Source organism: Pteropus alecto, unplaced genomic scaffold, assembly GCF_000325575.1.
Source record: "Pteropus alecto unplaced genomic scaffold, ASM32557v1 scaffold106, whole genome shotgun sequence".
Lineage (NCBI taxonomy): Eukaryota > Metazoa > Chordata > Mammalia > Chiroptera > Pteropodidae > Pteropus > Pteropus alecto.
The window spans coordinates 15,336,252-15,350,602 of NW_006442103.1; the positions used below are offsets into that span (position 1 = coordinate 15,336,252).

Consider the following 14,351-nt stretch of genomic DNA (forward strand, 5'->3'; position numbering starts at 1 on the left):
CTAGGGCTGGAGAAGCCGCCGTTTCACCCAGCGGGGCAGGGGTGCAGATGACCTAGGGGTTATCTGTCCACCCAGCATTCTACAGTTGTGCGTGACAGAAACGGAGCAGGTTTGTCCCGCTATCTTTATCAGTCAATCAAGGAGGGCCCATGAGTGGTCACAATGGGATAGTGCAAGATGTTAAGGGAGGGATAAGCCCTTTGTGGGCTCACAAAACAATTGGGAAGATGAACACATCGGGCGCTTTAAAAAATTTCTTTGTCTCCTTTTTAAGTGACCTTACCGGGAGTCGCCTGGTTCGGCCTCTGGGGGCTTTGCCATACCTGGGATCTGGGACCCGTATCCACAATTAGAGAACTGGTAACACTAGCTCCTTACCCTCCACTATTCTCGTTATTTCCAGCCACTTAAGCCTGTCTAGTATGCTCGTTTTTCTCCTTGCTTTGAACCCTGCTTGATTTGGACCCAAGGGACAGCTGTTTCATTGATGTCTTTGTTATCAATTTCGTACTGTAGGCAGAGTGCTTAAAACCTAAGCTTTACAAAATTAGGAAATCTGGAAAAACAATTTGTCAACTCCAAAGTATGAAAAGAAAACTATTTAAAAAATTGAAATGTTTAGCCATTTCCAAAATACATTTAACACGTCAATGAGTCAAATACCACTTTTCTATAAAAATTACATGTGATTTACAAAAGTAAGCATGCCTACAAAGGTCTTAAAATAGTCCTTAACTAGATTTCTTCAGCTTCTTGTCCTCTCTGCCACACCTACCCTGACTCAGAATCTGCCCTCTCCACTCCAGTGTGCTGGAGTAAGTCACAAAAACTGCAGACCTGGGTTTGCTATATATTCTTGCTCTGGACTTCACCTCAACTCTCCCCAGTGCTTGGTGACGCTCCCTTCATCTCTTATTCATGCTCTATCACGTTTCCCATGGTAGGTGTTTCAAACTTCTCTTGTTTAAAAGGCTTTATAATTTACACGTGTGTGTAATTTACATGCATATAATTTACACGTTACACGTCCCATGGTAGGTGTTTCAAACTTCTCTTGTTTAAAAGGCTTTATAATTTACACGTGCGTTTTCTCATTTAACCTTTTAACAATTCTGTGAAGAAAGTCTCAAAGACCAGCCCAAGGTAATACAGCTGAGACTTGAACTCAGTCTTATGATGCCATGTTTAAGATTCTACCTTCAGCCCCTTCTACCCTTCCCTTTTCTAGCCTCTTAAGCAAGGGTATCTGGAGAACTCTCACTTTCTATTTAAAAGTCTGATTCATCATATCTCCTCTCATACCCCTCCTGACTGCCTTTCTTCTATTCCAAGGTTAACCCCTCAAGACCTTTGCTCTTTAATCCCAACCTCTGCTGCCTCCACAAAACTTTGCCGCTTCTGCATTTTCAACCAGTCCTTTACTAGCATGTTCTGCCAAAAATTACGATCCAGTCCTAAAGGGAGACACAAATCCTCCATCAACCCGCCACCTGTCAACTTCCCTTTGTGACTCTCAGCACTACAAGAGTAGTCGTGCTGGCTTTCATCATCGTCTTCCCTTAATCACCATCACCACCCATTCCCCTGCCACCCATATGCACTAATTTGACTCCTCTTTCCTATAGAAACTTCTTTTGTAGATTGCAAGCCACGTGGTCTCTTTAGTAGTCACCATGGTTATGTACTTCCTCAGCCTTAAAACTTGACTCTTTCTTGACTTCTGAAGTGCTGTATGTACTCTCCTGGTCTTCTAACCTTTCGGGCTGCTTCTCACACTCTCCTGCCTCACTGGTTCCCCTTCCTCCACTTGGTCCCCTACCTTTTCTCTCTCCATTCCCTTTTATGCAGATGATTCCCAGGTCCACACTTTTTCGTTTTGACCTCCCCGCTGAGCTTTGTTCACAACCATGTACTATAAATCTCTACCCAAATGTGTCCCCATCACCTTAAGCCCCATGTCTTAAACTTCATTGAACTTTTTTGCTCACTACACTGTGCTGTCCGAGCTTTATTCCCTTAAGGATGTCCTCATTGTCCCTTCCCTCCAACTTGAAACCTTATAGTGCTCCTGGCCTCCTTTCTCTTTTTCCATATCCAAGCCACGTGCCAATTTCTTTCCATCCGCACTGCCAGCAGCTTACTGCATAGAGTTTGAGGATGGTACGGACTTTATCAACCTCACTCAAGTATTACAATAGTCTCTGAATTATCTCTGTCCTTCGTTTTTTCCCAATTGATCCTACAGAGTTTTTCCAAATTAATTGTAAAAATATGGTACAAGTCAGCTTTCATTTTCAAAGCTTCTGTAGCTGCCTATCTTCCTAGGACAAAATCTGAATTCCTTAATGTGTCCACAAAACTGGCCTTTAGTCATTCCCTAAATATTGCCATGCACACTTCTTGGTCTTTGCCAATATTGTCTGCAGAATTCATTCACCTTTGTTACTTAAACCTACCCTTCCTTCTATGTCAGGCCCGGTTCACACTACCTCCTTGACACTTTCTCTGTTTCTTCGAGCCTCCAGATTTGAGCTCCAATTGCTCTTCCCTATACTTTTCAGTTTTCAGTTTGTGTTACATTGTAGTATTGTTTTTATTTATTATATATATGTCTGTGTGTGCATGTATATATGTTTACATATATTTACACATGCACGTGTATACACACACACACACACACACACACACACTCTCTCTCTCTCTTTCTCTATTAAGATGAAACATCCCTCGCGACCAACCTAGTGTCTACACAGTAGACATCTAATAAAGACTTATTGATGAGTCAGGGAATGATTGATCGCAATTAAAGGAGAACAAACAGAACTACATGCAACCAAGAGTTTTATTGAGTTGTGCAAACCATAAGTGATGTTGCGGTGAGATCATGGGAAAGGATTAAGGATTCTCTCTTTCTGGAATTAGTTCCTTGTTTTATTCCACGCTCACCTACACCTTCATCCTTCTGGGGACCCCAGGCAGCAGATAGTTACAGGGAAGTACAAAAGTCATGAGGCAGAGGAACAGGACTGATGAAAATGATCTGGTCCATCGATGTGTCTAAATAATTTCAGCAGCCCAAGACAGAGAAAGTACCAATGGTAAGAAGGCCAGGAAGGGAGGATAAGCCACCAGGAAATCAGATCTGGATTGATCCGCATCTCCAGAGACCGAGTGAATGTAGAGATAGTCAACCAGAGAGCTATGTCAGATTTATAGTTCACCATTACTCCATCACTCACTGTCCTTCCTTATTTCAGAGGTAGGAGGATCCTCTCCTAAGATGTGTGCTCTGAAGCCCATCCTCATCTGCCTCCTCTCTCTCCTCTGTCTTCACGCTCTCTTCTTTTAGCTCATACCCACGCACAGGTCTCCTACCCAGTGCCCTTCTCTAGCTCCTGATTTCTCTCTGCCTCTTAAAAAGAAGAGTCTGCACTTGCTTCTCCAATTCCCTTCTCATTTTACTCCCAAACACAGTATGATTTGGCTTTCGCTCACCATTCCTCTGAAACTTTTTGCCGAAGTCCCCGATTACTTCCCACTTTTCGGTTATTATCTGACAATTTGCTAGAGCTTTGTCATTGACAGGTTTCCTGAAACTTCATCCTCCCTTGGTTGCCTATTCTTAATTTCCCTTCCACGTCTTGCCTCTGTAACCACTCTTTTTCTTTTGCCCTGCATTGCACTACTTCATAAAAACAAAACAAAAGCCTCTTCGTCATCCCTTGACTGTTGCAGGGTTTGGAGGTGATGTATACACAGCCTCAGCCCGCTTTTTATGTGGAGGCTCTTCTTACTGTTATGGTCATTTCCCACATCGAATCTCTGAATTTAGTCCCCCGCTTCCATCCACACTATTCCTGCTTTGGTTCAAGTTCCTATACTTTGTTGAGATTACTAATTAGTGTCCCTATTTCCATTCCAGTCTCTATAATCCTGTTAGAGATCTTTCTGAAATTTCAATTCGATGATGATCTTCTGTGGCTACTTAGTACCTTCACTGACTCATCAAATATCCTTTTAACACCCGGACGTGTTTTCCCAAATGTCTTCATGACTCGCTCCCTGCTAGAATCGTAAGTTCCATGAGGGCAGGGACTTTTGACTGTGTGCCAGGATCTATATTGTGTAGAACAAGCAAAACTCTCTGCTCTCGTGGGAATCACCTTCTGGTAGAGGCCTCCCTCGACCCTCTCTCTGCCAGCCCAGCCGACCCCATTTCTTGCACTGCCCCACCCAGACCCAGCATGCCCCCTGAGCTTCAGCCTCCTTTATGATCGTACATGCCACTCGCTCTGCGTAGGACACCCTGCCCGCTCTCCTTTGCCTGAGTAATCTCTACCTGTTCTTCAAAGCTCCATTTTCAGACATCAACCTCTCTGTGAATCTTCCATCTTTCTGTCACCACGTCCTCAGTAGGTGCCCATCGGGTAGTACTGGATGGTACTCTGTGCAGCCTCTGTTAAGTCTTTACTATTCTGCACTTAATTTTACACTTGCTTGTCTGATTCTGCCCCCTGCCCTTACTGCATGCCTCCCATCCACACTGAGAACTCCTAAGGATAAGAAACCATGTTCTATTCCTGCACCCCTAACGTTGCACTCGGTATCCGAAACAGTATGGTTTAATATAATAAACGTTTGATGAGTAAATAAACCGAGATTTGTGTTTAATTTCCAAGAAACTGATTATAATGATGACAGGTGCCCAGAGAAATTTATTGTTTATTTCAGATAGATTATATTTTCCTTCTGACTTTGAGTCGATTCCTAAAGCACAGTCTCTAGCGCCATCTGGTGGAAGTAGCTGCAATGAAAAGCTATATTACTAATAAAGCTTGGACAATGCACATCTCTGTTCTGCTGTTTCTTTTGAGCTGAGAGAAGGGAGAATTTGATTGCATTGCATTATGGGTGCTTTGATTTTTATCTAGAAATTCACTGTACTCTGAGATGATTCTAATCGTGATATCTAACAAGTAGGACTAGTCCCTTATAACTGATATTTTGTGATAAGGGAGCAACTCTTCAGCTTTGAAAAGGTGCGGGATGAAATGGCTAGAAGGGTCTGAACTTCAGAGCCTCATGTAACTGCTTTTAGGTAAGAATGGAGCCGAACGAGACCTAAGTTCCATCACTACCTGCCCTTTCAGAAAGAATTCTTCACTGTCTTATCCAGGATCTTCTAGCTCTTCTCACTTGACTCCTGGTCGTCTGACCAAATGCTCTGCCATGACCCCAGACATTTTCTAGCTGAGGTGGTCAGGAAGCTGCATCCAGTCTCAATTGACTTGATAAATATGAGCTATTAGACTGTTCACTGTTATCGTACTTAGACTGTTGTTGTATACTGTTCTCATCTCTGTAAATTCCCTTTTCTATGTTTATCTAGTAATAAAGCTCATTAGGATCTTCTTTTGAAATAAATGTTTTAAGAAGCACCTGAGACATTATATTAATGTATTTATTTTTACAAGTTAACGTGGACAAATGCATTGTGATTACATTGTCTTTTATGTAAATTTAACTTCCATATAAAATATACATAGTTAAGTAAAATGGGTAATAATATAAAGAAAATGGCACATTGGGAGATTGGATTTTGTGCTGCATATGGTGATAATTCTCATGATTAAAATCGAAGTGGCGGTTTGGAGGGCTCATGCTGTCGTATTAGAGAAAGGATCGTTAAAGGCATGCTTCATACTTTATAACACCGCATTATCATTTAACATATGCTATTTTTTTCCCTCTTAGGATTCTTCCTTTATTTATATTTAATGAACATGTCAACTTGCAAGATTAATCGTGAAAATTCTGATTTGGAAGAGACCGTCTGTCTGGAATACTTTTGCCTCGATATCTTCATGCCTTGCTCCTTGTCAGCATGGTGAGTCTTTGAGGCAAGAGCTATTGTCTGTTGAATTCTCTGTATATCCACAGTATCTAGATGCATGCTTGGCCCTTAATTGGAGCCCAATAAATATTTGTTAGCTAGATATGTGAGGAAATGGAGGCACAGCTAGGTTAAGACATCGGCCTAAGGTCACACATGACATTATTGGCAGAATTGGGGCAAGAATCTGGTTCCTACTCTGTTGAGTGGTTTAATATGACGCCTTGTCTCTGATCAGTACTTTTTTAAGTCCAGGCACCTGGGTCCCCTGCCCTCAGCCCTTTATTTTAAAAGGACCCACCCTGGCCCTTTTATGGTCATGTTCCTCCCCAGGGGCTAAGGAATTCTAAGAACATCTCCCCATTCTATCCCTTCCATCCCACATCCAACACGCATTTCAGACTAGGTTCTTGCTGCCAGGGACCCTTGAAATTCCCCGACAAATATCCGGAAGCCCACTCACAGGGCCTGTGCAGGCTTTCTTCGGGTGTAGGCAGGTAAGTATGTGCACACCTAGGCCTCAGGAGTGGTCAGACGGCGGTGGAGCTTGATCAAGCTTGTCGGGGCAGCCACACACATGGGTGAGGCCCCTCCGTTTGGAAAGACATCAGACCATGGACTGGATAACTCTGTTTCTCCTCTTGTTCATGACCCCTAAAGTGTTAGGGGCGACCTACCTGCATCATGAATCTAGTTCTCCCCACTGTTAAATGTCATTTAATGCAACACTAAACAAATACCTGTATTGTGCCAGGCACTGTGCTAGGTATATTCAAATGTATTTTCTCATTTAAATGTTATCCTTACTTAAGAAGGCTCAGAAGTAATTTGTCTAAGGACCCACAACGAATAAGGGGCAGAGGTAAATGCAATAACCAGTATCTCAGGAAGTGTTAAGTCTCTACATCTACCAAAACCCTAATATATATGTAATATATATATATATGTGTGTGTGTGTGTGTTTGTGTATACATATATATATACACATACATACATACATATGAGTGTATACTTTTTATTAAGAAAATAATGTTTAGTAAAACATGACCAATTTTAAAGAGTGTAACTAAATAGTATTAAATTTCCCATGCCAGCCTCTGAGTCAGAAACAGCCAGTTAATTTTTTTGTTAAAGATACCTATAGATTTTACAACTCACCACCAATAATTTTGGAATGTTTTTATTTGGAAAAATTTAGATGTAAGCTATACACATGTGGAGAGAAAAATATAATGAAACCTCAAGTAGCCATCACTCACCTTCACCAGTTAACAGCATCCCATCATTCTTACTTCATATATTCACCTAAGTTTTATTATAATTTTCCTCTGTTGGGGTATTTTAAATCAAATCCCGGATAACATGTCATTTTATCAAATTATACTGAGATTATATTAAGATACTTATTTGAAAGGTTTAAATGTAACGATGGAAAATAAAATGTTTTAACTTTTCATTTAGACATCTCAATTTAGGAATGCCATATATAGCTAATACAAATTTTATTTATTTTATTTTTTAATTTCCTCCTTCATTTCCAAGATGACTCAGATGGGAGGTAGGCATTTAATAATGATTTTTGTGACTATAAATCAAACTTACATGCATGCATTCTGCTCTATGTCATGCCGTTTTCTTTGTAGGATTCTGTGGGACTGCATTTTTCTATTCTTTATTGCTATAATCAGTCCACTTTCTATTTTTTTCCTTTCTCTTCTTTTGGCAGAGCTGTTAGAAATGGTAAGCAAATTAATGCCTTTTTCCCCCCCTCTCTTCTCTTGTGATAGAACCTGAAAATGATGACTGTAAAAAGGCAGACTATGATTAAACATAGTGCCTTTTCTCTCAAATGACAGCAACTTTTCTGAGCCAAAGTGCGCTCACATCTTCGTAATAGTGTTTAGAGCATGAGTGGATTATCATATATCATGGCATACATTCATTCCAGAATTGTTGCTGGGAAATATCAATAATGTTCCTAGTTGCAAGGAAATATAAATAATTCCTACCAACTGAGGCAAGCCTAATTATTTCTGTATTGACAGCAACTATTTTTTCCTGAGTATCTATTTTCTGGGTAGTTTTTAAATCTGCACTGCATTTTAATAAATTCTCTTTTTTTTTTTTTGCACAGTGTGCAGGATCTGAAAGCTTTTTCTCCTATTATTAATGAGGAAGAAACGTGGCATTTTCAGGAAACTCTGGTGTGATGAATCCCTTCTATTCCTTGGCGTTCCATGTCTCTCTTTTAGACAGTAATCTGAGGAGTAACACTAGGTGGGGGCTGGCCTGGGCAGGGGCTCACAGGGAGGATGCTCCTGAATGAGAGGGGCTGAGAGGCAGCAATCTGGGAGGAAGGAAGATCCAGAGACTTGTTTGGAAGCTGCGCTTGCGTAGAAAACACACTTTTTCCTCAAGCAGGTGTCCACTGTGGCCTAGTGCTGCCACTGCCCTGGACTGAAGCTGTCCCGTATGGGCGCCACCAGCCATCCGTGGCTTTTGAGCACTTGAAATGTGGTTAATACGAATCAGAAATGATATAAGTGTGAAGGACATGCTGGTTTTTCAAAAATTTATTATGAAAAATGAATATAAAATATCTCGATAATGTTTTATATTGATTATATGGAGCTTAGAGATATTATTAATGTTTTTTTCTTTTTAATATAGACTCTATTTTTTGGAGTAGTTTTAAATTCAAAGCAAAATTGAGCAGCAGGTGCAGAGTTCTCATACATCCCCTCTCCCCAGCAGGCACAGCCTCTTCCATCATCGACACCCTGCACCAGGGCGCTGCATTTTAATCAGTGAACCACACTCAACACGTCGCTGTCTCCCAAAGTCCGTAGTTGACATTAGGGTTCACTCTTGGTGTTGCACATTCTATGGGTTTTGACAAATGTATAACGACTTTATAGTATCATACAGAATGTGTTCACTGCTCTAAAACTTCCCTGTTCTTTACATGTGTGTGTGTGTGTATATATATATACACACACACACACACATATACGTACACACACACACACACACACCTGTATATATACATATACATACACACACACACACTCACAACATATGTACAAAACCGGATATATGTGTATCTGTATATTAAAGTTTCCTGAGGGAGACAAATCAAAAAAAAAAAAAAGTCTGAAATGTTCCTGGGGGTTGAGAAACACTGTTTTATCTGGACTAGATATTCCCAGGGTGTGCACGTAACACAGAATATTTTTATGACCAATTAATCTCCAAGTTTCTCAAGGAGGGAGAGGAGGAAAAAATAGAGGAAAGATAAAGATTTTCTACGGGTATGGGGAGAGGGAGCATCTAAAGGGTGTTAGGATCTCTACTGCCAAGTGATCACCAGTCATTAACATTTTGTCTCATTCATTCATTCATTCATTCATATTTTCCCTCCGTCTAACCCCCCCCCCAATTATCTAGGTGAAGAGTATATAGATATTCATTAAATAATTTTTTCAAGTGTTTTCTAGGTGTGAGTATTCGCAAAATAAAAGTTAGGGTAAGATGCTGTTCTTCTGCACACCATATTTCTCCTGTACCCCAATTCTACATTGGGGCGCTATTGAACCACAGTTTTTTGGTGGCATGCTTTCTGTCACTGTCGATCTTTTGCATATATCGATCCCTCTGCCTGGACATATGTCTGGCCTCCATTTCTTCCTTCTTGATTAGCCTTTGCCTGGATAACTCCCAGAAGTCTTTTAAGGTTTCACTTCCTCCAGAAAGCCTTCCATGATCACCCAGGCCCACTTAAGTCTAGCTTAAGGGTCCTGCATATATTCCCTTTATTGTGATTGCCCTTATTATTGCCCTTGTCATATAATATTCTTCTTGCACATTAAACTTGTCTGTCTTCACTGGACTATCAGTTCCTATGAGTTCCAAGAATTATGACTAATTTTATTCCTTTTTCCCTGTCCTTTGCTGTTACCACAGACCCTTCCACAATATTTATTAAATAAAGCAACAATAAATTTTTCCGAGATGCATATTTGTTTTATATAATTCTATTTCAAAGGAAAAAAACAAACAACAAAACCTTGATGTTTTATTTAGCTCGTAAAGCTTTATTGCTAATAACAGTATAATTTCAGGTTCGACTTTTATAAATATTAAAAATAACTCCCAGATCCCTGTTATTACTCCTATAAAACTCTCAACGAAATATTCCTGACAATCCCAGGAAAAATCGGTCAGTCATTTCTCTTAGCTCCAACAGCTGCGTCTGCCTCTGTTGGAACAGTCTGCAGAGCAGAGTGCGAGATATGACGATGGGAAGCGGGAGTGTGGAGTTCGATAGGAAATACAGACTCATGAGCGATGCTAACAGTTTTCCTTACCTTCGCGTCATTTCTTAATAGTTTACAGTGCAATTTCACATAATTTATTCCCCACAAAAGCCCTGCGAAGTAGACATTACTAATCCCATTTAAAGGATGCAGCTAATAAGAGTCAGAATGTACTATGTTGGTAAGAGGGTCTCTTTTATTTTCTAGACATTAGGCATTTTCCCCATATCTGGGTTCCACCAATATAAGATGTGCGGCACCGTACCAAATGTGACACCTTTCCCTTTAGGTATGACCTGGCTGCAATGTCACCCTTCACCTGCAGGAACTGCTCCTGATGAATGTGCTCCCCACGGAAAATTCTTCACGGGAAAAGCGTGAGATAAGGTAAGGCCAGTTGTTTTTCCAACCTAGCAAAACTTTAGGTATATCATTCTGTGTATTTACCTGAGCAAATGCTATGACTGCAGCCCCGTGAAATGGGGGTGCAGGGGACTAAGCCTGGAAGGGTGTGCATGGACACAGTGAGCATTTTTAGGGTCGTGGACTTAGGAGCAGTTTTTCCCCCTTGAATTAAAAATTGTCTGTCATTTTTAGAATGTGTACATACCCAAGTTCTTTTGCACATGAATTAAGGAAAGCTAAGGGTCACCTATCTTGAGTCCTAGTAGGTTCTTGGTTAATTTAACCCACTAGTTGAGTAGCCATTTTCTTTCTGTCTTTCCATCAAGAACCTCTCCTTTTCATTTCCTTTCAAATACATGCACGAAACTCTACCAGAATCATTTGATCTAAATACAGCATCATGCCTCATTGACCAGGAGAGACTTGTTCCTCTATATCTCAACTTTGTCACTTTTCTATTGTGAATCAGGCCTAATGAGTTCTTGCTTTTCCCCTACTGAAGCAATTACTTTGTTCAGAAGAGGTCAGAGTTATACTCCCACCGTGCCCCAAGGGGCCTGTGGTTCTTGGATCAAAAATTTAAAAATCAAAATGAAACCGGAGGCAGGAAGGTGAGTGTAGAGGCCGGGTAATTGCTCACTTCAGAGAACATGCTGAATTAGGGCAGGAACCATAAAGGTGAAGAGGAGTGGACAGATTATAGAGGCATTTAAACAGTGGAATGGACAAGAATTGATGACCAATTAATTAGGACTCGTTAGGAGTCAGAGATGACCCTGAGAGCTCCAGCTTGGATGACTTAAGTAGATGCTACAAGTCACAAAAATGAGTTCGTTTTGGATACGTTTGGAAAGAGGTAACTTCAGATGGAGGGGCCTGGTCAGTGTTTGGGAGCATGTCTGAATCAGGAGAGGGATGAAAACTTAAGATAAAAATTTGAGAATCATCAGATTTTTTTTTTATAACTACCAAAAATGTATGTGCTCTATCTCCACGAGTGTAATAAACGGCTAGACACAATCAGGATAGAGATACATGTGTCAGGAAAATGCTCGACTCTGCTTAATCCCTGCCCCCACCTCACACATTTATGAGCCGGAGTGTTCTCCTTGCCTTCTTCAGGATTAGGTCTGAAATGACCCCTGCTGTGGGCAAAAACTATATCGGAAATACCCGTCTCCATAATACCCGCCTCATTCGGTAACTGACCATTAACGAGCTCGTTTGTAAAAAGTAGTGAGGACATTGCCTGACCTCAGTAGTGTGCTAGGACTGCCGTGACGAGACACCATTGATGGGGGGGCTCAAACAACAGAAATGTGTCTTCTCACTCTTCTGGGGCTGGAAATCCAAGATCAAAGTGTCAGCGGGTTTGGTTTCTCCCGAGGCCTCTCTCCTTGGCTTCCAGAGGGCCACCTTCTTGTCATGTCCTCACATGGCCTTTTCTCCGTGCACGTGCACCCCTGTACCCCTCTTCTTAGAAAGAGGCCAGTCGTATTGGATGAGGGCCCACCCCTATTACTTCATTTACCCTTAATCACCTCTTTAAAGGCCATATCTCCAAATACAGTAGCATTCTGAGATAAAATGGGGGTGGGACTTCAACATTCGAATTTCAGGGGACACATTTCAGTCCATAACACTGACGTATATGAAAGAACTAATAAAAATGAGCTAGTATTAAGTACATATGTTGGGCAGGGCAAAAGAATATCAAGGCCACCATACAGAAAAGACAAAATGACTTCGCTCCCCCCCCGCCCCCATTTTACCGAGAATGTTTACTGTTTCAACAGTTGGGACACAGCTGAAAGCCTTGTCCTAATAGCTACTGATTCAAACCAGGTCAGAGGACACTTGAAAACGAGAGCACAGTGGCTCAGCAGGTGGACGCCGTTAAGGGAACCGAATTGGCTAATGGCCTCCGCAAACTGCAGGTTACTATTTTAAAAGTTATAAAAGACCATGGAGCATGAAAAGATGAAAACTATAGCCAGCGTGGGTCCAATCTTCAAAGGAGGAGAACTGAGTGAGAGGGGCAGTTTGGATCTCTGTGACTACACTAAATTGCCAAGTACCAAGGCTGTTTTGGGGCCAGAGGTAGATCACTGCCTTTTCTGTCCTGGAGCTCGCAGGATAAAAAATAGCTTTTTTCCTTTTTTTCTTTTCTTCTCACTAAAATCCTTTTTGCTGTCCTTGAAGACTAAAAACATTGACGTGTTGGCCAAAGTCATGCAAAAGGGTCACAAACCCAGCCCTGGTGCTGAATAATGTAAACATAAGATTGCTTATCTGGGGGCAGACCCCCAGCAGATCTGAAGGAGCAGAGCAACCCCCGAGCTCCTGTGACGGCGGGCAGGCCTCGCTGCACTGCACTCATTAGGGGCAGGCGATCAGGTAGAGAGCATTCACCTGTCTCTGTCACAGCGGAGTGGCCCTTCCCCACACTAATGCTCTGAGTATTTGGAGGAGAAGAGTAGAAAATTACGAGGCTATGGGAGCCCCCCAATGAGAAAATGGCAAACTTCCAAAGGCTGCCTGAGCCCCTTCCTTATTTTGTCATCATCTTTAAGGAAGACCAAGTGTACAGCAATGGAGAACCATAGAGAAAACTGTGATTTTGCGCTAAATTGCACGAACAGATAAAAGAGAGTGAAATCATGGTGCATAAGACCAATCGGAGAGTGTTAGGAGGAGAGAAGGATTTTTGCTTGAGGGTAGACAGAAAAGTGAGATCATAGCTAAGGTTCTGTTTTCGTGACTTAGTTTTCTTTCATGGCCGCCACACAGAAACTCCTGGAGGTGGCTGATGTGAATGAGGAAATAAGACAAGGTTAAAAGGTGCAAGGAGCTCAGGCATATAGCGAGATGGTGCGCATTAGACCGTCAGTTGGTTGTGCAGAGACTTCACCAGCTATACGGGGACTGGGAATTGTAAGTTTCATCAGTGGAACCTGAGCACACCACATAGGCCATGGGGCAGAAGCCTTATTATGCAACAGTACCCCTGCACACCCCGTCCCACAATTCACAACGCACAGATCAAGGTCACTGTGCATTCAAACAAATCTTTACACAACCTAGATATAGCTGGTAGGCGATGCCTCAGCTTGAGGTTTGACTTAGTTGTTCCCTTAAGTGTGTTGATACTTCTGAAGTGTGTTAGCATTTGGCACCTAGATCTGAGCTTCCCCAGGTGTTTGTGGTATACACGATGTCCTGGCCCCTGAGCTTCAGCTGACACGACGCGTCTGTTGTTTAGAGCATCTGCTGTGTGCTCATGGCCAGGGCCAGAGGAGTGAGCTGGGTTGGGAGTGTCTGTGCCTTTACCATTTGCTTTCTCGATTTGGTTCCATGTTGCTCTCTTCTTGCAAAAGGCTTGTTGGGAACAAGCTGGGGAAGCAGCAGGGAAGAGTTGTTCCAAAAGTCCCTTGGGGATTCGGAAATCGAATTTTCTATGGACTTTATCTTTCCATCAACTACCTGTGTGATTTTTGGCAAGTTACTTAATCTGAAGACAGCCGGGTACCCACACGTCCCCTCTGGGTCTTCATCTGAAAAGCGGAAGGACTAGGAAAGATGATTTGGAGGTTCTTCTGCCTCTAAGATTTGAGCATTTGATAATTCCTGAGTAGCAGGAGTCGGATCTTTTTGACACTAGAGCAATGGGTTTGTCCACCTCGCTGTGTTCAAGCCCATTGTCACCACTTATTTTCCCAGACGGAGATGCGCAGCTT

The 14,351-nt window shown here is 41.9% G+C and overlaps 1 protein-coding gene across 1 annotated transcript in view; it reads left to right on the forward strand.

The window, feature by feature from the left end:
- Positions 1 to 14,351, forward strand: part of MAN1A2 (mannosidase alpha class 1A member 2) — a 273,987-nt gene continuing 259,636 nt past the window's right edge. Inside the window, exons 1-3 of the mRNA XM_025052328.1 lie at positions 1 to 109; positions 5,755 to 5,887; positions 10,499 to 10,596. Of these exons, the coding sequence (XP_024908096.1) occupies positions 10,547 to 10,596 (50 nt within the window). The 5' untranslated portion in view covers positions 1 to 109; positions 5,755 to 5,887; positions 10,499 to 10,546. The remainder of the gene's footprint in view (positions 110 to 5,754; positions 5,888 to 10,498; positions 10,597 to 14,351) is intronic.